Below are 24,551 nucleotides of genomic sequence, written 5' to 3'. Positions count from 1 at the left end.
AAAGAGACAATAGATTTTATTTTGAAAGAATTTTATAAATCGTATAAAATATTAAAAGGAATAATATTTTTTATTCGTCGTATGAGTAAAGAAATCGACTAACAATATCTTTCATGATTATTTCAATTGAACGTTCTGTTAATGTCGATTTTGTACCATCAGCATTATCGTACAATTTTCCAGTTAATGCATTTTCAATATCTTCTGTTTTTACATCATCAATGTTTTCTTCTGGTTTAATATTTTGAATAAACTTTTCTAAATTCCCATCAAAAACAATAAATTCAATAATATCGGTAACCTTCCTTCCAATCGTTGCAACATTCGACTCATCCTCTTTTTTTAAATTGCAATTGTTTCCTAATTTTTTTGAGAAATCAATCACAAATTGTTCACGAACTTGTCTGTTGACATAAGTGTTGTTGGAAAAATAGTCGTAAAGTGTATTTATAACTGGAATTGATTGTTGTTTTGTAGTTTCATTTAGAAAATTTTCTTGATAGAAAATATTGCCTAAAGCATTTATACAATTGACAACTGTAACTATTTGAAGAACTGGAGCTGCAGTATTGGTTGATAAATCCATTTCTGTTTTTCTTTTAGTATTTTATTTCTAGTTACTCGTCAAATTCTAGAAAACAAAAAAAAAAAAAAATAGAAAATGAATGATTTTTTACTTTATTAATTTTTTTAAATTTATATTCTTCTAATTTTATTCTCCTCACTTATACATTATTTGGTATTTTAGTTTTGAATTATTTTCCAGTTACTTATTTATATTTATTTTTTTAGCCCCTCGGTTTTTTATTTATTCTATAGTTTTTTGTTAATTTTTTAAAAATTTCTATTTATGCTTTTTTATTTTTGTTTTTTTATTTAAAAAATAAAATTTGAAAAAAGAAACTTTTAAAAGTAAATATAATACATAATTTTTATTTTTAAGGGCATTTGAACCATTATGACGTCACAATTTGTGCAAAGCACGTGTTCTAAAATTGTGACGTCATAATGGTTCAAATACCCTTAAAAAAAAAGTTAAAAATTAAATTAAAAAAAAATTAAATTTTTCTAATATTTAAAAACTATTTCTAATAATATTTAATAATAATAATAATAATAATAATAATAATAATAATAATAATAATAATAATAATAATAATATTTTTAATAGTAATAACATATCTACCTTGAATTAATACAGCATTTAATAGAACGTCTTAAAAGTAAGTAAAATTCACTTGTAATAAAAATTAACTTTTTTCTCGCCCTATTTATACCAAAAATTTTTATTTACATTTTGATTTAGAGAATTTTTAATGCGTCTAAAAAAAAATTTTTATTACTTATTGACAAAATTATTTAAATACTTTATGACATTGGCATATTTTTGGCGAGTACAAATATTACAAAATATAGACTACGCACTAGATTCATGGAAATATGTAAAAAAGAGCAATTGAGAATACTTTCATTATCTTTAAAATCTACTTTAGAAAAATAATGATGCAATATTTTCAATTTTGGTATTTTTAGAATATCATAAAAAAATTGTTTTTACAATTGCAAAAAATAATAAATATACTTTTCTATTTTTCTATTTAATATATTTAAAAAAATATTGATATAGTTATAATAAATCATTATTTATAATAAATTATTACTTATAATAAGTGGTTTATTGAGTTATAATAAATTATTATTTATTTCAAACAAGAGTTTTTCTTCAGAATCATTTAATATTTCTATTGTCTTGAATTCAAATTAAAAAGATTTATTTTATTTAAAACATTATTTTCCAAGCAAAAATTATTACAAAAGAAAATTATAGGGACAATTTTTAAGGTAGTTGAAAAAATTGTAATTCTTTTCTAATTTGAATAATGTAGCCTTAAAAATGTTTTTTAATTGAAAGGAAATAATAAATATGATAATAATTAAATAGAAGAAAGGAATTATATTAATTAGGAAAATTTCTGATTTTTTTAAAAATAAATTTATTCAAATTGATTTATTATAGATTTTCCAGCATAATTTTAATTTTCAAAAAAATTGTAACCCTATTGAGAAAATTATTCGCTTAAGTTTGTATTAGTTTTAAAAATATTATTCGCCTAAATTAGTTTAAAGAATTATCATTCGCTTAATTTTATTTTCAAGAAATATTTCGACAATCTTATTTTTAAAAAATTATTATTTCGACTTGAATTTTAAATATCAATATTTTTAGCTCTTAGAAGACTATTCTTTTTAAAATTTTAATTTCTCCCAATAAAATTTTATGGTTCAAGAAAACGTTTCATATTATCATGTACGGCCTTAAAAATGTTTCAATAATAATTTCTTCAATAACAATTACACCAGCTGCGAGATTATCTATTCTTGATTATTGAACACAATTTTCTTTAACATATTTTTTCTTTATTAATTCTAATGATTTTAATTTTAATTAATTTATTTTTATAATTAAAATTTTTTTTGTAAAATATGTTTAAAAAAATAATTTTTATGGTCTTTTTAGCATTTATATATTTATCATGTATTATTATTATAATAATATAATTATTCCGTAATAAATTATTAGAATTTTATTTAAACTTTTTTAATTTGTAATATAAGGCATCGATTTCATCATTTATTTTTTTTACATTTCAACGAAGTGTAAATAGAGTAGTATTATTATATTATTGGATATTACTGATTAGAAGAATAGTTTCATTTTATTAAATAAATATTGAAATGCTTTGAATATTATGAATATTGTATAATTTATACTGAGAAAAAAATTTATTAATTTTATGTATTAAGTTTTTATCTTATTTTCAATATAAGTTTTTACTTTATTTATATAAAAAAAATTTCAATTCACAATATAATTATTTATTAACAATCATTTTTATTTTTATAAAATAATTTTAATTCGCAAAATCTATTTATTTACAAATAATTTTTGTTTATAAATAATCTTTAATTCAGCATAATTATTTCTTCGAAAATAATTTATATAAATTAAATTTTTATCAATTTTATTTTTATTTACAGCAATAAACTTTAACAAAATATTATATTAATTTAATAAATAATTTATTTTCTGATAATAGAGTTATGTTAATAATGATTAAAAATTTTTATTATAAATAAATATAAATAATTTATTTTTTGATAAATATTGTAATGCATTTTTTGTACATTACATAAAAGTTAGAATATGCTGGGATTATAAAAAACTATACAAATTTAATATAACAACTTAACATTAAAGCAAAAATTATAATTAAATAATAAATATTTTTTATTCTAACAATTTTTTATCCTATTTTCCTTTGTCTTCATCCTAATCTCGGCTGAAAAGAGAAAGATTAAATTGTTTAATTTATTTTCAATTTAAAAAATAATTTTTTTTATTTATTTATTACAATTTAAGTACATTGTTAATTGAATAATAAAATTTTAAAATATAAGCAATAAATTTAAAAAAATTAGAAACCAAATTCTTTAAATTAAAAATTAAGTTTTTTAAGATTGTCAACAATAAATAAAGTTGTTAAAAATTTTAAATTTAAAAAAGGGTTGAAAAAGTTTTTTTTTAAATTAATTTTGGAACTTACCTTATAAAGAACCGCTTCTCTGTATATTATGATTTGACTATTTTCGAGAAATGTACTGTTTCTAATTGAAAATGCATTTATAAAACCTATGGAGATTATTACAAAAATTATAAATTTTATATTAAAAATCATTTTAGTGCTTTTTTCTTTTTTGCTGCTTAACTATTATTTATCTTTTGTTATTTCTTGAAAAGAATGAAAGTATTAAATACTCAAAACCCATCATATTTATACAAGTGTATAAATAAAGTGAAACATATAGATTGACATGTGTATCTAATTTTCTATTGTATTCAAAATTATGAAAAACTGATAATGAACTTGACTAATCATTGAACTGAACGTGACCAAAGAGTGTTATCATGTGTTTTTTTTGATGCCACACTTTTCACAATCAACTTTTTGGCTATTTGTCAAATATAATTTTTAAATAAGAGAAGAATTTCCTCAGATAATTTCTATGTACAATAATTTAACGATTTATTTATTATAGTTTATCCAGAAAGTTGCATGAAAAGTTTTATCAATTTTTTTTTCTTTCATTTCCAATAAAGTTCCGTTTCTTAAGATATATGGTTTTTCAAAAATTTTATTAAAAATTAATATCAAAGAAATTCAATTATTTCAAAAAGCCTTTCTATAATTTATTTATTAGAATTTAAGTATTATTGTCAATAAATTTTCAATTAAATTTCTTTGAAAGAATTAAATTATTTTCAAAAAATTTTAATGAAATTCTTTTTAAAACATTCAATTTTTATTCAAAATAATTTTAATAAAATTCTTCGTAGAAAATTAATTAATTTCAATAATTTATCAAAATTCAATTATTTTCAATATATATTATTTCAATAAAATTTCACAAAAGAATTAAATTATTTAAAAAGAAATATTAGGTATTAAAAAATTCGTCTCAAGAATTCAATTATTTTCAAAAGTAATAAAATTCTTCGCAGAAATTCAAATATGGTCGAAAGTTTAAAAAAATTATTGTCAAATTTTCAATTATCTTTATAAATAATAAAATGTTTCTCCAAAATTCAATTATTTTCAAAAATTTTAATAAAAAATTCTTGGCAAAATTTCAATTATTTTCAAAAACTTTTCTCAATTCAATCAAATTTTTTATAGAGATTCAATTATTTTTAATACAATTTTAATCTAATTTCTCGAAAAATGAAATTATTTAAAAAAATTTTATTGAAATTCGTCAAAAGAATTTTAATGACCTATTTAAAAATTTGTTGATAAAATTCTTTAAATGAGAGGTTAATTTTAAAAAACATTCAATTCTTCAATAAATTATTTATTTTTGTATTTAAATATTTTTGTCAATTAAAAAAATTAAATTATTTTCAAAAATTTTAATGGAAATTCTTTTTAAAAATTCAATTTTTTTTCAAAATAATTTTAATAAAATTCTTCGTAGAAATTTAATTAATTTCAATAATTTATCAAAATTCAATTATTTTCAATATCTATACTATTTCAATTAAATTTCACGAAAGAATTCAATTAGGTATTTAAAAATTCGTCTCAAGAATTCAATTATTATTTTCAAAATTATGGTCAAAAGATTAAAAAAATTATCGTCAAAATTTCAATTATCTTTATAAACAATAAAATTTTTCTCCAAAATTTGATTAAATTTTAAAAAATTTTAATAAAAATTTCTTGTCAAAATTGCAATTCTTTTTAAAAACTGTTCTCAATTCAATCAAATTTTTTACAGAGATTAATAGTTGAATTATTCTGGTAGGAATTGATTAAAAAAAAGTAGAGTTAAAATTTTAGAAAATAATTGAATATTTAGAGCGTTATAACAGAAATTTTACGAGTTAAATTAAATTTAAAAAAAAATTTTTCAAATAAATTCTTTGAAAATGTAAGAAAATCAAAAGTACAAAAATATTTAAAGTTTTATTTTAAAAAATTATAAATTACATTATTTTTCTTTAAAATTCTTAAAGTTTTTCAATAATTTTAATCAAAAATACTAAAAAAATAATTGAGTTTTGGAAGAATTACAGTTGCAATTTTTAGAAATAATTAAATTTCACGAGGTTTTTCATTGAAATTATTTAAAATTGGAATTCCTTTGGAAAAATAAATAATAATAACTAAGTTTTAAAAATTTTTTTAACAAAAAGTACCTATTGAATAATTTAATTTAGAAATTCCGAAAAAAATTTGTTTTTTGAAAAAATGTAATTAAAAATTTTTTTTTAAATGAATTGTATTTCAGAAAATAAGTTTAAAAAATTGAAACAGTATTGAAAATTTTTATCAAATTTCATTGAAATAAATTTAATATTTTAATGAATTTTATTTGTGTAACTTTCAAAAATTATTTTGAAACATAATCGTGTATTTTTAAAGAATTCTAATTAAAAATTTTGAAAAATAATTGAATTTAAAAAAAATTTTGTGAAAATTATTAAAAAAAATTTGTATGCGTTTTTTTTTTGCAAAATATATGTGCATTAAAAAATATTAGTAGAAACTTGAAACTTTTTTTTAACCTGAATAAAAATTGAGGCCTTGGATCCAATAACTCGCCCGACGCTCGGAGACTCGCGCTAATGCCAGTCGGGTAGCAGTGAGTGGCCCAGAGGCGCTCACTGCTCACTGACTGGTAGTTGCGCGTTCCTCCGAGCGTCGGGCGAGTTATTGGATCCAAGGCCTCAATTGTGTTTAACATTTAAAAAAAAAATTTCTCTTTTATTGAAAAGGTGATAAATAAATATTTCACTGTTTCATAAAACAAATCGATCAATTATTATTATCATCATCATATATTGACAGTATAAAAAAAAACAAATGTACAAACGTAACAATAAAATGGCATTACAATCTATTATCAGTAACGTACAATATGGCTTCACGCAATCAATTTGCGCAGGAATACTTTATTGCAAAAATGCATGCAATTGCAACCCTCGAAATTGTTTTTTGTTCTTTTTTTTTAATTATTTCTTCTTTACAAAAAGTACATTTAAAGTTACAAGTTTCACGTCATTTTCTCGATGCAGTTACAGTTTTCTTTTTTTTTTTGTTCTTGATATGAAAATTTCAGGCGTCAATTTTTGAATTTTTTTTTGTTCCTATTTAATTAAATATCTTAATGTAAATTTTTGTCTAAAAATTAACTATATTTATTCATTTTTTTTGTTAAATGATAAAAAAAATTAATATTTAATATTGTCAACAACAAAAAAAAATGGGGGAAAAAATAGAAAAAAAAAATTAAATACTTATAAAAAATTTGAGCTAATTATATTATTAAATAAATTACTAGAATTAAAATATACACATTTGTTTTAATTATAAAAAAAATAATTGTAAGAAAAATTGTAAAAATTAAAAATAAAATTAAAAAATTTATCTTTAATTTGATAAATTATTATTAAAAAAAAGTATTTTCTTTTTTTTTGCAAAAAAAAGAATTTTTTTTGTAAAAAAATCATTTTCTCTAAAAATACTTTAGAGTTGTAAAAAAAGTTTTTTGATATAATTTTCCAATTTTTTCTCTGTGCTGCGACGATAAATTAACGTTGCTGATATATTTTACAAACATCAGAAATATTCACTCAATCATTCTGAAAATAGTATTGTCAAAATATACACACAGTCATTATTTTTTTTTTCATCATTTTCTTTTCCTTTTAGTAGAAATAATGTACACTGGGTTGTTTTTTCTTTTTCTCACAAAAAATTTTCTGGACGATTCCACAAATTGGCGCATGACTTTTTTTCAAAAAAAAAAAAAAAAAAAAATATTTGAAAACTAATAAATAAAAATAAAATAGAAAAAACAAAATTAAAATTTAATTTTTTCGGTTTATTGAAATCTAAATTTCGAGAAAAATTTAATATTAATTAATTAAGAGAATTAAATCAATTAATAATTTTATTAATTATTAATTATGGTAATTAATTTCCATAATTAAGTAAGAAATCAAAGAATTAATTAACAAAAATTGAAAATAAATTTATTAATTAAATCGATTCAAAAAATACATAAATTATAAGAACATTAATTAAACATATTAAGTTCCAGTTAATTATTTAATTAAAGAATTAATTAACTAATAAAATTAAGTTTGAAAATAAATTTTTTGAGAAAATTAACAAATAATTAATATTAATAAAAAAAAGTTAATAATTTAAAAAAGTATTAATCGAGGTAATTAAGACAATTAATTATTATAATTTATTTAAATTGAAAGAGAAAAAAATTAATCTACAAAAAATAGTTGTAAATAGAAGAAAAATAAATACTTCCAACGAATAAAGGAATAAAAAGTTCCCTAAAGAAATTAAAAAATTTTTTTAAGTACATTAATGAAAACTTCAGTTTTCAAAAATAAAATCTAAATTTTGAAAAAAACTTCCGTTTATTCTTTCTGTGTTTTTTTATTTTATTAACAAATTTTCTATTTTTATGTTCATTTTTTTCTCTCAATTTTTTTCTTTTCCATTTAGTTTTCTTTTCATCTTTTTTTTCAAGTCAATTTTTTAGTTTTTAAATATTTTTTCCATTCAAAACACTATATTTTATTTACAATTTATTTAATTTTCTTTCTTTTTTCTTTCTTCTTCATAGAATACAAAATATTAAATGAAGAAAAAGAAACAAAATTAAAAAGGATAAAAAAATAACATAAAAATATTTTTTTAATTTAAAAAAAAATGTGTAACAAAATTATATACAAAAATGTTTTTTAAAAAAACAACAAATAATTGCCAAAAAAAAAAATAAAAATAAATAAAAATAATTGACCATAAAAATAAGAATAAAAGAAAAGAATAAAGAAAAGAATAAAAGTGAAAATAATAAAAATGAAAATAAATATAAATAAATGAAAAAAAATTAAATAAAAATAAAAACAATAGAATTTAAATGAGAAAAAAATTGTCAAGCGCAATATTGTAGAAAAATGGCACCAGCGGACGGGAAAAATCTCGAAAAAACATTTTTTTTTAAATCACCACATAAATCGAGTTTTTACAATATTATTATAATATTATTATTATTTTGTTGAATTATTTTTGAAAAAATGTCCCTAAAACTCGTTGTGGAATAAAAATAATAAAAATAGTGAGAGAAAGATAGGGGGAGAGGGGTGATTTTGGCGTGGGGTAAAAGTGGCTTTAGGGGGTGTCGTAGGCAACAACATTTAGTAATCAATGTTAATTAAATAACATTAGATGTAAATTATCTTTTTCTTTCACTTTTTTTTTCAACAATGATAAATAGCTGCCTCAAGCTGCCAATAATTTGAAAATCTTAGTTGACTAGTGATTTGGGCTCGCGCTCGATTTTTTCGAGTTAGGCCGCAATTTTTTTTTTTCTAATTTTCATTCTTTTTTTTTTAATTTTCTTGGTCCACTGTGTAGGGTCCAAAGAAAAAAAAATTTTTTTTTTATTCTTCCATTGGAAGAAATACGTATAGACAATATTGTATATATATATTTTTTTTTTTCAAAACCACAGTGGTTGTTGTTTTCGTTTCTCTTAAATACGTTCAAATTTACAATATTTTCAATATTGTTGTCAATTTTTTTTTTTTTTGAATATTTAACACGATCATAATATTAATAATAATTATAATTTATAATAATAATAATATTAAATTGCTAAAAGTTCTTTTTAATTTACAAGTCTTTGATGAGGACACGTGGCACTTGATGGGAAACTGTATTGAAAAAGAGTTTTCAAAATATTGACGTTTGCTATGTCATTACAGTGTCTGTGAGATCGTCCTTAAGCCATTGGGGTGTTTTTTGACCGAGACGTTTTAACAGTTTCACCAGAGCCGTGTTGTGCGACAGATAATATCTCTGGAAAATGAGAAAAACAAAAAAAAAATTAATTTTGATAAAAAAAAAATTTCGGGAAATGTATTTTTTAATTTTAATTTTTAAATTTATTATTTTACTGTTGCAAGAGAAGTTGAAATCAGAAATAAAAAGTAGAAAGAATAATCTTAGTAGTACTAGTACTAGGGTGCAAGGAAGTAGAAAGTAGTAAATCAATACTTGGATGTGGGAAGTAGAAATTTCAGAACTAGGTAGTTAAATGTAGAAATTTTTTGCTATTGGAATAGAAGTTGAAATAAGAACTAGAATGTAGAAAGTAGAATCTTAGTAATAGAAAATAGAACTTAGAAGTAGAAAGTAGATACTTAGAACTAGAAAGTAAACAGTATAAATTAAATACTAGAAAGTAGAAAGAGAATAAATACTAGGAAGTAGAAAGTACATATTATGGGATGAAAGTAGACATTAAGTACCATAAGATAGAGTATAGAAAAAAATACAAGGTAGTAAGATAAAAACATAATTGTAATAATAGTTTTATTTACCTAGTATTTAATTTCTACTTTCGACCTCCTAGTAGTGATAAATACTAGGAAGTAGTAACAAGAAACAATATAATGTTTCTACTTTCTACTATTTATTTTCTAATCGCTTTCTACTAATGTTTGATGTCAGTTTCCATTTTCTCAATGTATATTTCTACTTTCTACATCCTAGTATTTAATTTCTAAACACTTTCTACTAATGTTTAATGTTCATTTGCACCTCCTTAATGTATATTTCTACTTTCTATCTCCTAGTATTTAATTTCTATTTCTAGATCCTAGCATTTAGTTTCTCCTAGTGGAGGAGGTGTCAAAATAAGAACTAGGAAGTAGAAAGTAAAAACAGAACAAGGAAGTAGAAAGTAGAAATTAAATACTGAAAAGTAGGAAGGGAATAAATAGTAGAGAGTAGAAAGTATATATTACGGTGGTTAGGATAGACATTAAGTATTAGTAGGTAGTGTAGAAAATAAATTACAGGGAGTAAGATAAAAAAATGTATGTCGTAATGGTTATAGTAACCTAGTATTAAATTTCTACTTTCTATATTCGCCAGTAGTAATGAATACTAGGGGGTAGCAACAAGAAATTACATCTTGTTTTTTGTTTCCTGTACTTATTTTCTAAACACTTTCTACTAATGTATAATGTACGTTTCCCCCTCCGTAATACATAATTTCTACTTTCTACCTCCTAGTGTTTAATTTCTATTGTCTAGATCTTAGTATTTACTTCTTCCTAGTAGCTATCCAAAAATATGATTATCATACTTCACAACGGTGAGAGTAGTCATTACATTCTAGTAGGTAAAAAGTAGAAACTAAATACTAGGAAGGAGAAAAAAGTTCGACTAGAAAGCAGAAAGTATTAGGAAGCAGAAAATATTAAATTTATACTAGGATGTAGAAAGTAGAAATTTGAGTGTTAGGTGGTTAAAAGTAGAAACTTACAATTAGGAAGTAGAGAATAGAAAATAAATACTAGGAGGAAGAAAGTAGAAACGCTGTACTAGGAGGTGAAAGGTAGAAAGTAAGTACTAGATTCTTGTAAGTAGAAACCAAAATTGGATGTAGAAAGTATAAATTCGATTACTAGATACTTCAAAATAGAATCTTAATACTAGGGGTAGATACTGGGAACTAAATAATATAGAGAGTTTAAAAAAAAACTTTCAACTAAGGTCTTGAAAGTAGAAACTTAATAGTGAGAGATATAAACAAAAAAATTTCACTACTAAGCAGTAAAAAGAATGTAGAAAGTAGAAACGTATACTAGGATGTAGAAACAAGAAATCATATTTAACAGAAGTAAAAGTAGTACTTAAAAATTTGTAGGTTGAAAGTAGAAATAAAATGCTAAATATTAGGGTGCTTAAAGTAGAAACAAAGTACTAGGAAAAAAGTAGAAACTTAATAATAGCATCCAGAAACCAGAAATTCAATACTAGGATTTAAGAAGTATAGAAACTTAATACTATCATATGGTAAGTAAACATTTCAGTTCTACGTAGTCAAATATAGAAGTTTAATACTAGTAGGAAGAAAATTAACACTATAAGGAGTAGAAAGTAGAACATCAACACTATAAGGGGTAGAAAGTAGAAATTCAGTACTTGGAGGTAAAAAGTAGAAAGCATGTAAGTACTAGAAACTTGAGAGTAGAAATTTAAAACTGGATGTAAAAAATGTAAATTTTAGTACTAGTAAGTAGAAAGTAAAAATTATTCATTGCAGGGTGAAATGTAGAAAGTAAATACGAGGGACTGGAAAGAAGAAACATTCAACTAACTGGAGAGAAGAATTTTAACATAAGATAATCGAATGTAGAAAATTATTGCTAACAATTAGAAAGAAGAAACTGAAACTAAATACTAGAGAACAGAAAGTAGAAACTGTTAGATAGCTGAAAGTAGATAAAATGTAGAAAGTAGAATGTTAATTTCAAGAAGTAGAAATTAGAGTTTTTAATCTACTAAGTAGAAAGCAGATTGTTACTTCTACAAAGTAGAATGTTAATTCCACAAAGTAGGAAGTATTGTGTTCATTCTCAAAAAGGAAAAAGTAGAATGCTAATTCTAAGAAGTAGAAAGTAGATTGTTAATATTAGAAAGTAGAAAGTAGAATTTTCATTCCAAGGAGTAGAAATTAAAATGTTAATTCTAAGAAGTAGAAAGTAGATTTTTAATATTAGGAAGTAGAAAGTAAAATTTTCATTCCAAGGAGTAGAAAGTAGAATGTTAATTCTAAGAAGTAGAAAGTAGAATTTTCATTCCAAGGACCATAAGGTAGAATTAACCATAAGGTTAATTCTAAGAAGTAGAAAGTAGAATTTTCATTCCAAGGACCATAAGGTAGAATGTTAATTTTAAGAAGTAGAAAGTAGAATGTTAATTCTAAGAAGTAGAAAGTAGATTGTTAATTTTAGGAAGTAGAAAGTAGAATTTTCATTCCAAGGAGTAGAAAGTAGAATGTTAATTCTAACAAGAAGAAAGTAGAATGTTAATTCTAAGAAGTAGAAAGTAGATTGTTAATTTTAGGAAGTAGAAAGTAGAATTTTCATCGCAAGGAGTAGAAAGTAGAACGTTAATTCTAAGAAGTATAAAGGAGAATGTTCATTCCTAGGTGTAGAAAGTAGAATGTTAATTTTAAGAAGTGGAAAGTAGATTGTTAATTCTAAGAAGAAAGTAGAATGTTAATTCTAAGTAGAATGTTAATTTTAAGTAGAATGTAATTCTAAGTAGAATGTTAATTCTAAGAAGTAGAAAGTAGTTTGTTAATTTTACAAAGTAGAAAGTAGAATTTTCATTCCAAGGAGTAGAAAGTAGAATGTTAATTCTATGAAGTAGAAAGTAGATTGTTAATTTTAGGAAGTAGAAAGTAGAATTTTCATTTCAAGGAGTAGAAAGTAGAATGTTAATTCTAAGAAGTAGAAAGTAGATTGTTAATTTTAGGAAGTAGAAAGTAGAATTTTCATCGCAAGGAGTAGAAAGTAGAATGTTAATTCTAAAAAGTATAAAAGAGAATGTTCATTCCTAGGCGTAGAAAGTAGAATGTTAATTCTAAGAAGTGGAAAGTAGATTGTTAATTCGAAGAAGAAAGTAGAATGTTAATTCTAAGTAGAATGTTAATTGTAAATAAAATGTTAATTCTAAGAAGTAGAAAGTAGATTGTTAATTTTATTAAGTAGAAAGTAGAATTTTCATTCCAAGGAGTAGAAAGTAGAATGTTAATTCTAAGAAGTAGAAAGTAGATTGTTAATTTTAGGAAGTAGAAAGTAGAATTTTCATAGCAAGGAGTAGAAAGTAGAATGTTAATTCTCAGTAGAATATTAATTCTAAGAAGTAGAATGTAGTTTGTTAATTTTAGGAAGTAGAAAGTTGAATTTTCATAGCAAGGAGTAGAAAGTAGAATGTTAATTCTCAGTAGAATATTAATTCTAAGAAGTAGAATGTAGTTTGTTAATTTTATGAAGTAGAAAGTAGAATATTAATTCTAAGAAGTAGAAAGTAGAATGTTAATTTCTAATAAATAGAATGTAGAATGTCAATTCTAGGAAGTAGAAATTAGATAGTTAATTTTAGGAAGTAGAAAATAGAATTTTTATTCCAAGGAGAAGAAAGTAGAATCAATACATTAATTTACTAGTACCTGGACAGTAGAAATTAAATACCAGGCAGTTAAAAATACAAATTTCATTGCAAGAGTGTAGAAAGTAGAAAATAAATACTAGAAAATAAAAATTCAGGGGCTGGATGCTATAATGTGTTACGCGCCATGTTAAGTAAATGGCGCGTAACACGCTTTTATAGGATTTAACCCCTTAATTGTAGAAAATAAATACTAGAAATGTAGAAATTGAAGAGAGAGTTTACAATATTCAATTACCTGCAACAATTTGTACGATCTATCCTCCATTGGAGGATACTGTCGGCCTTTACTTTTGCCAAGGCACTTGGTGCGATCCTCATTCGTCACCTGACAAAAAAATCCCTTTTTCGGATCGTATCGCAGATGCGTTGAATAATTAAAGGCCGGCGTTATTTTAAGAAACTTTTGCAATTCATGCAATGTTTCAACTGGATTTTGTCTCAATTGCTCGCCATCAATTATATGTAACTGCTGCGGCGAATAATACGAGAGCCATCTCTCTAAATGCTGCGCATATTTTCCCGGATTCAAACACCTTAAATTAAATGTGAAAAGTTAATTAAAAAAATTTTATTTTTTCCTGAAAATTTAAACAAATAAATAAAATAACATATTAACATTAACTTATAATTTATTAAATTTCGACTATAAACTGAATTCAATATGAGTATTGAAAAGTAAATGACTATCAAAATTTCATTGAGAACTATTCCTAAAACCGTATTAAATTTATTAAATGAAATATTATTGTTATTAATTATTAATATTAAATTAAAATAATTAAATATTATGAAATTCATTCATTTTGCAGATTTATATCCAATGCTATTATCACTTTAGGAAGTAAAATTATTACCGACGGAAGATTACCGACAGCTGATCAACGAAAGCTCTCAATAATCATCAGTCGGTAAGTCAGAAGTCTGAAATAACATTGTCATAATCAAAGTTCCAAAAAATGTTTTCTTGACCCAGAGAATAAAATTTTGGTTACAAATTCATATTATTTTTTTAATATCTCACTTTTTTTCTTCATAAAATTTATTATATTTAATTTTTTTCTTAATTTTATAACAACATACCTATTTCGAAGATCCCTTAGTGGTTTTGGCGCTGTGTCACTTGCCATTATAACCGAATGAAATGAATAATTTTTTGCCACAGGATCGCCATGAACTTTTGTATGTTGATACCATGAGTATGCACGTCTTGCTGGCGATAATAAAATTGTTATTAATTTTGCTTTTGGTAATAGTGCGTGTGCACGTCTTGGCACTAATTCACCATCGAAATATGTCGCTGATTTTTCAAATAAATAACGTGAACTTTCATTTTTCATTGCTGGAAAGAAGCTCATGTACCAATCGAGGCCCTTGTAATAATTTTTACCATTAAAAAATTGTATCTCCTCAAATGTATCGGGACTCGGTAAATTACTGCTTATTGCCGGATGAATCGATAGGAATGTATAGAGTGCAGTTGTCCCCGTTTTTTGTGGTCCAATCACTAAAAATCTTGGCAATTGATCGCAAGTCTTATTTCTTGACCATATTTTCTGATGCCTCAAATCATCACAAGGATTCTGCAAAAAAAAAAAAAAAAAATGAAGAGGGAGGGAAAACAATTAATTATATTTTTTAAAAATTAAATATTAATAAAATAATTTATTTTTTAAAGAAAAAATAGAATTAGAACGATGAGGAATTTTCTGAAGTGTAATAATATGTAATAACGTGTAATAAAGTGTAATAATTTGTAATAAGGGGTAATAATTGGTAATACCGTGTAATAATGTAAACACTTTCTACTTTATGCTTTTTACTTTCTACATCAGGTTCCACCTTTTTTTTCCATCTTATTTATATTTTTTTACTTCCCGTTTCCAACTACTTCTCTTGCTTAAATCTACTGTATACTTTCTACTTTCTACTTCCTAATAACTATTTTCTTTACTTCATTCATATCCTATAATTACATTTTATTGCATCTTCTTGTACTTAATACTACATGCTTTTTACTTTCTACAATCTACTTTCTATTTTCTAATCCTTACTGTTTACTTTTAACGCTTAATACTACAAATACTTTCTATAAATCCTTTTCTTAGCACTCTTTCTACTTTTTACTACATATGTTTTTCACTTTCTATACGTTTCTACTTTCTACTCATTGGGCTTTTACTTAATGAATTTCACTTTCTACTTTCTACTTTGTTACTTTCAACATTTTACTTAATATATACTACATACACTTTTACTTCCACATTGTACTATTTTTTATAATTTCTACTTTCTACTTCCATTCCTTTCTACTTTCTCATTTTTACTTCATGCATTCTATGTCTAATTATTATTGCCCCTACTTTCTACTTTCAAGTTTCTGCTATCAAATTCAAACTTTCTAGAAAGCAGAATGTTAATTCAAATAAGTAGAAAATATAGTGTTAATTCTAGTGTTAATTCTAAAAAGTATAAAATGGAATGTTAATTTTAGAAAGTAGAAATTACAGTTTTTATTCTACGAAGTAGAAAGCAGGATGTTAATTCTAAGAAGTAGCAAAAAGAATATTAATTCTAAAAAGTATAAAATAAAATGTTAATTATAAGAAGTATAAAGTAGAATGTTAATACTAATAAGGAGAAATTAGAGTTTTTATTCTACGAAGTAGAAAGAAAAATGTTAATTCCACAAAGGAGTAAGTAAACTGTTCATTTTATGGAGTACAAAAAAGAATATTAATTCTAAGAAGTAGAAAGTATAGTCTTAATTCTAAGAAGTATAAAGTGGAATGTTAATTCTAGGAAGTAAAAATTATAGTTTTTATTCTATGAAGTAGAAAGCAGAATGTAATGCTACAAAGTAAAAAGTAGAATGTTAATTCTAAAAAGTAGAAAATAGAATGTTAATTTTAAGTAGAAAGTAGAAAGATAATTTTAAGAAGTAGAGAGTAAAATTTTCATTTCAAGGAGTAGAAAGTAGAATGTAAATTCTAAGAAATAGAAATAAGTTTTTTAATTCTACGAAGTAGAAAGCATAATTCTAATTCTACAAAGTAGAAAGTAGAATGTTAATTTTAAGTAGAAAGTAGAATGATAATTTTAAGAAGTAGAGAGTAAAATTTTCATTTCAAGGAGTAGAAAGTAGAATGTAAATTCTAAGAAATAGAAATAAGTGTTTTAATTCTACGAAGTAGAAAGCATAATTCTAATTCTACAAAGTAGAAAGTAGAATGTTAATTCTAAGAAGTAGAAATAAGAATTTTTTATTCTACGAAGTAGAAAGCAGAATGTTAATTCTACAAAGTAGAAAGTAGAATGTTAATTATAAAAAGAATAAAATAGAATGTTTATTCTAAGAAGTCTAAAGCAGAATGTTAATTTTGGAAGAAGTAGAATGTTAATTCTAAGTAGAAAGTTGGATGTTAATTCTAAGAAGTAGAAAGAAATATATTAATTCTTAAAAGTAGAATGTAGAATGTTAATTCTACAATGTGGAAAGCAGATTATTAATTCTACAAAGTAGAAAGTAGAATGTTAATTCTAGGAAGTAGAAATTAGAGTTTTTATTCTACAAAATAGAAAGCAGAATGTTAATTCTAAGAAGTAGAAAGAAGAATATTAATTCTGAGAAGTATAAAATAGAATGTTAATTATTAGAAGTATAAAGTAGAATGTTAATACTAATAAGTACAAATTAGAGTTTTTATTCTACGAAGAAGAAAGAAAAATGTTAATTCTACAAAGTATTAAGTAGAATGTTAATTTTATGGAGTAGAAAGCATAATTATAATTCTACAAAGTAGAAAGTAGAATGCTAATTTAAAGACGTAAAAAACAGAATGTTAATTCTAAGAAGTAGAAAATATAGTGATAACTTTAAGAAGTCTAAAACAGAGTGTTCATTCTTAGAAGTAGAAAGTAGTAGAATGCTAATTCTAAGAAGTAGAAAGAAGAATATTAATTCTTAAAAGTAGAATGTAGAATGTTAATTATGCGATGTAGAAAGCAAATTGTTAATTCTAAGAAGTAGAAAGAAGAATATCAATTTTAAGAAGTAGAAAGTAGACTGTTTATTCTAAGAAGTATAGAGTAGAATGTTAATACTAAGAAGTAGAAAAAAGAATATTAATTTTAAGAAGTATAAAATAGAATGTTAATTCTATGAAGTATAAAGTAGAATGTTTATTATAAGAAGTATAAAATAGAATGTTTATTCTACGAAGTCGAAAGCAGAATGTTAATTCTACAAAGTAGAAAGTAGAATGTTAATTATAAGAAGTATAAAATAGAATGTTAATTTTAAGAAGTAGAATGTTAATTCTAAATAGAAAGAAGAATAATAATTCTCAAAAGTAGAATGTTAATTCTAAGAAGGAGAAATAAGAGTTTTTATTCTACGAAGTAGAAAGCAGAATGTTAATTTTACAAAGTAGAAAGTAAAATGTTAATTCTAAGAAGTTTAAAGCAGAATTTTAATTATAAGAAGCAGAAATTATAGTTTTAATTTTATGAAGTAGAAAGCAGAGTGTCCATTCTAGAAAGTAGAGTGTTAATTTCAAGAAGCAGAAAGAAGAATATTAATTCTAAGAAGTATCAAGAAGAATGTTAATTCTATGAAGTAGAAATTAGAGTTTTTATTCTACGTAGTAGAAAGCAGAATGTTAATAATTCTACAAAGTAGAAAGTAGAATGTTAATTATAAGAAGTATAAAATAGAATGTTAATTCTAAGAAGTAGAAAGTAGAATGTGAATTCTAAAGAGTAGAAAGTAGAATCAATATTTAAATTTACTAGTAGTTGAAAAGTAGATATTAAATACTAGGTAGTTAAAAATTCAAATTTAAATACGAGTGCGTAGAAAGTAGAAAATAAATACTAGGTACATAGTTAAAAGTAGAAACTGTAAATAAAATTTTCTTTTAATTTCAGAAAATTTTTTGACAAGTTGCAGCAATTTGTTATGCAAGCATGTGAAGATTGCATTGTAAGCTTTGCCGTAAGCTTAAATGCTAATTGGGAACTATTGTAAATTGTATATATGTAATAAATCCTAATAATTTCGTGTAATAAGTGTGTAATAAAAATTTGTGTTTTTAAAATATTTTCATTCCTCTTCTAAAAGCAAGTAATTTTTTCCTCAATTTTTTTTCAAAATAAATAAATAAGTAAAATCCTAAGGCAATTCGTTTTATTTATTCATGAAAAGACTTACTCCCCAGACGGGATCCGCTTCCTCCGGATATAATTGAAAATATCTCTCGCCAAGTAAAAGAGGCGGCGCACTCGATAGTCGTAGATTCGTCCAGCATTGAATGAATTTGATCACCGATTCAAATGTATAAAGTGCGAGTCTATCGTTTCCATAATTTGACATATGTGTCATAAAAATATTAATCTATTTAAGAAAAAAAAGAGAAAAAGCAAATTAGAAAGTTTACAAATTTTGCCATTGTAGACACACTAAAAAAAAATGAATATAATTCACTCACCGGATTGTAAACAATTGTTTGAAAAAGTTCACCACCCTGTATTGATTCATCCAATTTGTCCCTGCCACCGGGATATCTCTCGATGAATATTGTGTGCGTAAATAAACCGCAAGTTTGTCGTGGCAACACCTGGGAAAAAATTGCAAAAATTTTAATTTTCAAATAAATATATTCAATAAATTTTTAATGGAGAAATATTTTTATTTCGAATTTAATTTTTTTGTTTTTTTTTTAAATGTATTTTTTCCTTTAGTACCATAATGTTGCGGTGAACGAAACCACGTCTAAGACGAGCTGGCCTCAGATGTGGATATTCCTCAGTGCTGGTGGCTTTTATGTTCCAGACTTTTTTCCACGCCTCATAGAGTCCCTCGTGAACGGGATAGACACCCGAGTGATGTGGACTTACACTGTAACCACTTCCAGTTGGTATGCCATGATCCTTGGCAAATTGTTTATTTAAAGCCATGTCCAATTGTAGATGCGTTACATTTTCATAGAGATGTGGCTGTTGATGATTCCACATGTGGGAAAACCATGTAAATCTATAAAAGTGAAGAGGGAAAAGTTAAATAAATTTTTTAATGAATGTTAAAAAAGACGTGAGTCTCACACTGGGTCTCACAGACCCGAAATTTAAAGCTTTGATTCAATAATATTCTTTCGATGACTATACATTTAGGAATTATTAATTTTTACTCAATTTGTACAAAATAAAAAACGGAAGCAAAGTTGTTGCAAAGATTTTTTTATTTTTTCCATCCTAATCCTTTCAATATTCAATTATAATCTAAAATTTTAACTGAAATTCATTTTGAAATCAATATTTATTAGAAAATTCTACGAGAATTCAATTATTTAAATATTTATTTTAAATATTTATTGGAAAATTAAATTTGTTTCTTAACATTGAATTCTTATAAAGAATTTCATCAACAAATTTTAAAATAATTCAATTCCTAAGAAGAATTTTATTTTTTAAGAAAATAATTGAATTACTGCGAAGAATTTTATTAAAATATTTGTAAATAATTGAATTCCTGTTAAATTTTTATTATTTATGAAAATAATTAAATGTTTGCTTAGAATTTTATCAATATTTTTTAAAAATAAATTTAATTCTTTTAGAAAATTTTATTAAAATAATAGATATTGAAAATCATTAAATTCAGGAAAATTTTTGAAAATAATTGAATTTCTGCAATCGTTTGTAACTTCTCAAAAATGCAATTTTTTTTAGTGTTTCTAATTAAAATTCTTTTAAAAAATCCATTAATTTTAATAATTTTTGATAACAAATTTTTTGCCAATTTTTAAATTTATTGCTTTACAAATTCAATTTTACAGAATTGTTATAGTTAAAAATATGAAAAATTCAGATTTTCAAAGATTTTAATTTGAAATATTTTTAAAATTCAATTATTTCTAAAAATTGACGCTCTATTGCTTTTAAAATTCAATAATAATGTAAAATTTTAACTGAAATTCATTTTTAAATCAATTTTTATTATAAAATTCTACAAGAATTCAATTATTTAAATATTTATTTTAAATATTTATTGGAAAATTAAATGTTTCTTAACATTGAATTCTTATAAAGAATTTCATCAACAAATTTTGAAATAATTGAATTCCTAAGAAGAATTTTATTTTTTATGAAAATAATTGAATTACTGCGAAGAATTTTATTAAAAAATTTGTAAATAATTGAATTCCTGTGAAATTTTTATTATTTATGAAAATAATTAAATGTTTGCTTTGAATTTTATCAACATTTTTTTTTTTTTAATAAATTTAATTCGTTTAGAAAATGTTATTAAAATAATAGATATTAAAAACCATTAAATTCAGGAAAATTTTTTGAAAATAATGAATTTCTGCAATCGTTTGTAACTTCTCAAAAATGCAATTTCTTCTAGTGTTTCTAATTAAAATTCTTCTATAAATCAATTATTTTTAATAATTTTTGATAAAAAATTTTTTGCCAATTTTTAAATTTATTGCCTTACAAATTCAATTTTACAGAATTGTTATAGTTAAAAATATTAAAAATCCAGATTTTCAAAGATTTTAATTTGAAATATTTTCAAAATTCAATTATTTCTAAAAATTGACGCTCTATTGCTTTTAAAATTCAATTATAATCTAAAATTTTATCTGAAATCCATTTTTAAATCAATTTTTCTTATAAAATTCTACGAGAATTCAATTATTTAAATACAAAAAATAATTTATTGTATATTTGAATATTTTTTAAAATTGAATTCTCATAAAGAATTTTATCAACAATGTTTTAAATAATTGAATTCTCTTGACAAATTTTAATAAATTTTTTAAGAATAATTTCATTTCTCGAGAAATTTGATAAAAATTGTCTTAAAAATAATTGAAATTCTGACCAAAATTTTATTAAAGTTAAAAATAATTGAATTTTGGAGAAAAATTTTATTATTTATGTAAATAATTGTAATTTTGACTAGAATTTTTGTAAATTTTTGAAAATAATTGAATTTTTGCGAAGAATTATATATAACTTACGAAAATAATGGAATTCATGCGACGAATTTTACTAAAAAAAATTATTTTTTAATAATTGAATTCTTTTGTGAAATTTTATTGAAATAGTATAGACATTTAAAATAATTGAATTTTGACAAATTTTTGAAATTATTTAACTTTCTAGGAAGAATTTTATTAAAATTATTTTGAAACAAATTTAATTGTTACAAAGAATTTCATTTAAATTTTTGAAAATAATTGAATTCTTTGAAAAAATTTCTAATTAAAAAATGTATTGAAAATATAGGCAAAGGTTTTTTTTTTAAATAATTGAATTTCTTTGATAAATTTTAATAAAATTTTTAAGAAGGTAATTACATTTTTCGTTTCGTTTCCCTCAGATTAGAGAATTAGTAAAATTAAAAAAAAAAATACTTCTTTTATATGTAGAAAAAATCTAATAATATTTATTTACCTGTCGACATTCTCGAGGAGCATATCGTCTCCCAAATTCTCCTCGGACGTCCCGTGATGAAAGTACTTTCCGGAAAACCCCAAATTAAATTTAAAACCAGGCACCAATGCCTGTACACGTTGCTGCGTGGCGAGTAATGCCAGAACGTCATCTTTCTTCAGTCTTGTGCCTTTTTCGCCCACAAAAATGTCATCAACATCGACTAGGATCATTCGATTCAAACTCAAACTCAACTGTCCGTGCGATAAGAACGACAACGAGTCGAGGAGCAGGAGTTTGTGTAGCCAAAATCGTAAGCTGCCACCAAATAATACACGTTGAATACCATCGTGTCTTCCATGATCCTGAAAATTACAAAATGTGATAAAATTTTCTTTTCTAGAGCCAAACAAATTTTTTAATGTAAAAAGAAGTAAGAAAAATTAAAAATTTTTGAAAACTTTTAAATATGTTATCTCAGTTAATTGTTATAAACTAATGATCTTCATTAATGTTTCTAATTTTAGAAATAGATAAATAAAAAATGAAAGTTTAACTTCACATGGTCTGAACCAACTGTAAAATTAAGTTAAGCGTTAAAGTTACCAAAATCACTAATCAAGATTTTCTTGGAGTCACTGATTTCGAAGTCAACGTCAGTTTTAAAAATTTCAAAATGGCGGACGAGTTTTTTAAAAATCGATCGCATTCGCCTCAAAATTGTTACTCGAGGGTTTTAGAGGTTACTGATTACGAATCCGATGTCAGATTTCGAAAATTCAAAATGGTGGCTCTGTTTTTTTAAATCAAAAAAACTACCCTTAAATGTACAAAATCAAAATTTAAAGTAAAAAAAAATTAAATAACATATTATTTTTTTAAAACTGAACAATAAATTTATGTACTTCTCTCACAACAACTCAAAAACACCCCAAATTTTTGTTTAAATTAAATAAAACTACCCTTAAGAGGATAAACTCATACTTGACAGGAAAAAAAAAATTAAAGCATTTGTTTCTGTATTTTTATTTTAACGACTCAAAAAACCATCAGAATTGCTTCATCACCCTCCAATTTTTTTATATAAAAAAATACCCTTAAAATAAAAAAACCCAGAGTCTAATAGAAAAAAAATGGCAAAAAATTAATCTTTTAAACAGAACCAAACGTTTCTGTATTTTTGTTCTTACAACTAGAAAGTAATGACAGAATTAAATCACTACCCTCTACTTTTTCTTAAATCGAAAAAATTACCCTTATATGGATAAACTCAGACTTTAAAGGAAAAAAAAAATGTTAAATGACTTTTTTAAAAGAATCATTTAAAACCATTTATGTAGGATTTGGTTTCATTGTTTACCGCTCAATGACAATCATGTAATCTTAGGATTTCTTTGAATAAACTATTTTAATTTTATCCACTTGTGTCCTGACTAAATTTTCTATATTTATTTCTATATCTTTATTATTTTCCAACGAGCGGTTGTAGTGGATTTCGTTTTCTTTTTCGTTTATCTGTCTTTATTTTTCTCTTTTAAAACAAAATAAAATTTTTTTTTTTTAATTTCCGTCTGAAAAATTACGAATTTCACCACTTTAAGGAAAGTTTTTTTTTCCAATTTAAACAAAAACTAATGGTGACGTTTTAATTCTGACGATGATTTTGAGCTTTTCAAAGAAAAATACAGAAATGTGTGCTTCCATAAAGAAATTAATCTTTTTTCTCATTTTTCCTGTAAGGGTTAGTTTTTTTTAATTTTAACAAAAACAAGGGATGATGTTTTCATTCAGACATTGTTTTTGAGTTGTTGAAAAAGAAATATATAAGTTTATTGTTCTGTTTTAAAAAAACATTCTATTGTCTCATTTTTTTTACTATAAAGTTTGGATTTTTACATTTAAGGGTGTTTTTTTTCCATTTAAAAAAAGAAAGGGTGAGGGAGTAATTCTATAACAATGTTTTTGAGTTGTTGTAAGAGAAATTGTTCTGTTTTGCAACAGAATCTGTTTTAAATTTTTTTTGAAATTTTGCAACACAATCTGTTATTTAATTTTTTTACTTTAAACTTTGAATTTGTACATTTAAGGGTAGTTTTTTCGATTTAAAAAAAATAGAGGGTGATGGAGCACTTTTGACTTCATATTGATTTACAGCGGGCAAAAATACTGTAAGACACGTAGGTCTGGTTTAATAATTAGACCACTTTTTTTTGTGCCTGTGTTATAAACCTGAAGACACATTTCAAAATTCAAAATGGCGGATGCAATATGGTGGACAAGAATTTTTAAAAACTTGGATTCTTATGAAACTTGGTATCTAGGGGTTTTTGGGGTCGCTGATTATGAATCTGAAGTCAGATTTTCAAAATTCAAAATGGCGGATGCAATATGGTGGACAAGAATTTTTAAAAACTTGGATTCTTATGAAACTTGGTATCTAGGGATTTTTGGGGTCGCTGATTATGAATCTGAAGTCAGATTTTCAAAATT

General features: G+C 23.3%; 2 protein-coding genes and 1 long non-coding RNA gene across 4 annotated transcripts in view; all 3 read right to left on the bottom strand.

The window, feature by feature from the left end:
• Positions 1-1,313, bottom strand: LOC122503572. The gene is made up of 2 exons (XM_043614162.1): positions 1,187-1,313; positions 1-631 (listed from the first exon to the last, which is right to left on the bottom strand). The coding sequence occupies exon 2, from the start codon at positions 584-586 to the stop codon at positions 71-73; it is 516 nt and encodes a 171-aa protein (XP_043470097.1). The 5' UTR covers positions 587-631; positions 1,187-1,313; the 3' UTR covers positions 1-70.
• A 1,757-nt stretch (positions 1,314-3,070) lies between these two features.
• LOC122503564 lies at positions 3,071-6,171 on the bottom strand. Its single transcript, XR_006301756.1, has 3 exons — positions 6,128-6,171; positions 3,606-3,691; positions 3,071-3,341 (listed from the first exon to the last, which is right to left on the bottom strand). It is a non-coding gene; the product is annotated as an uncharacterized LOC122503564 (long non-coding RNA).
• Positions 6,172-9,143: 2,972 nt separating this feature from the next.
• Positions 9,144-24,551, bottom strand: part of LOC122503539 (bifunctional heparan sulfate N-deacetylase/N-sulfotransferase) — a 146,562-nt gene continuing 131,154 nt past the window's right edge. For both annotated transcript variants that reach the window (XM_043614114.1, XM_043614115.1), the window contains exons 7-13: positions 22,083-22,426; positions 19,365-19,653; positions 19,109-19,237; positions 18,832-19,014; positions 14,703-15,202; positions 13,858-14,155; positions 9,144-9,449 (exon numbers count right to left, since the gene is read on the bottom strand). In XM_043614114.1, the coding sequence (XP_043470049.1) occupies positions 9,342-9,449; positions 13,858-14,155; positions 14,703-15,202; positions 18,832-19,014; positions 19,109-19,237; positions 19,365-19,653; positions 22,083-22,426 (1,851 nt within the window). In that variant the 3' untranslated portion in view covers positions 9,144-9,341. The remainder of the gene's footprint in view (positions 9,450-13,857; positions 14,156-14,702; positions 15,203-18,831; positions 19,015-19,108; positions 19,238-19,364; positions 19,654-22,082; positions 22,427-24,551) is intronic.

This window comes from Leptopilina heterotoma, unplaced genomic scaffold (genome assembly GCF_015476425.1).
Source record: "Leptopilina heterotoma isolate Lh14 unplaced genomic scaffold, ASM1547642v1 Lhet_264, whole genome shotgun sequence".
Taxonomy (NCBI): domain Eukaryota; kingdom Metazoa; phylum Arthropoda; class Insecta; order Hymenoptera; family Figitidae; genus Leptopilina; species Leptopilina heterotoma.
Note: the sequence above shows the minus strand (reverse complement) of the source record. Positions and strands in the feature narration are given on the sequence as shown.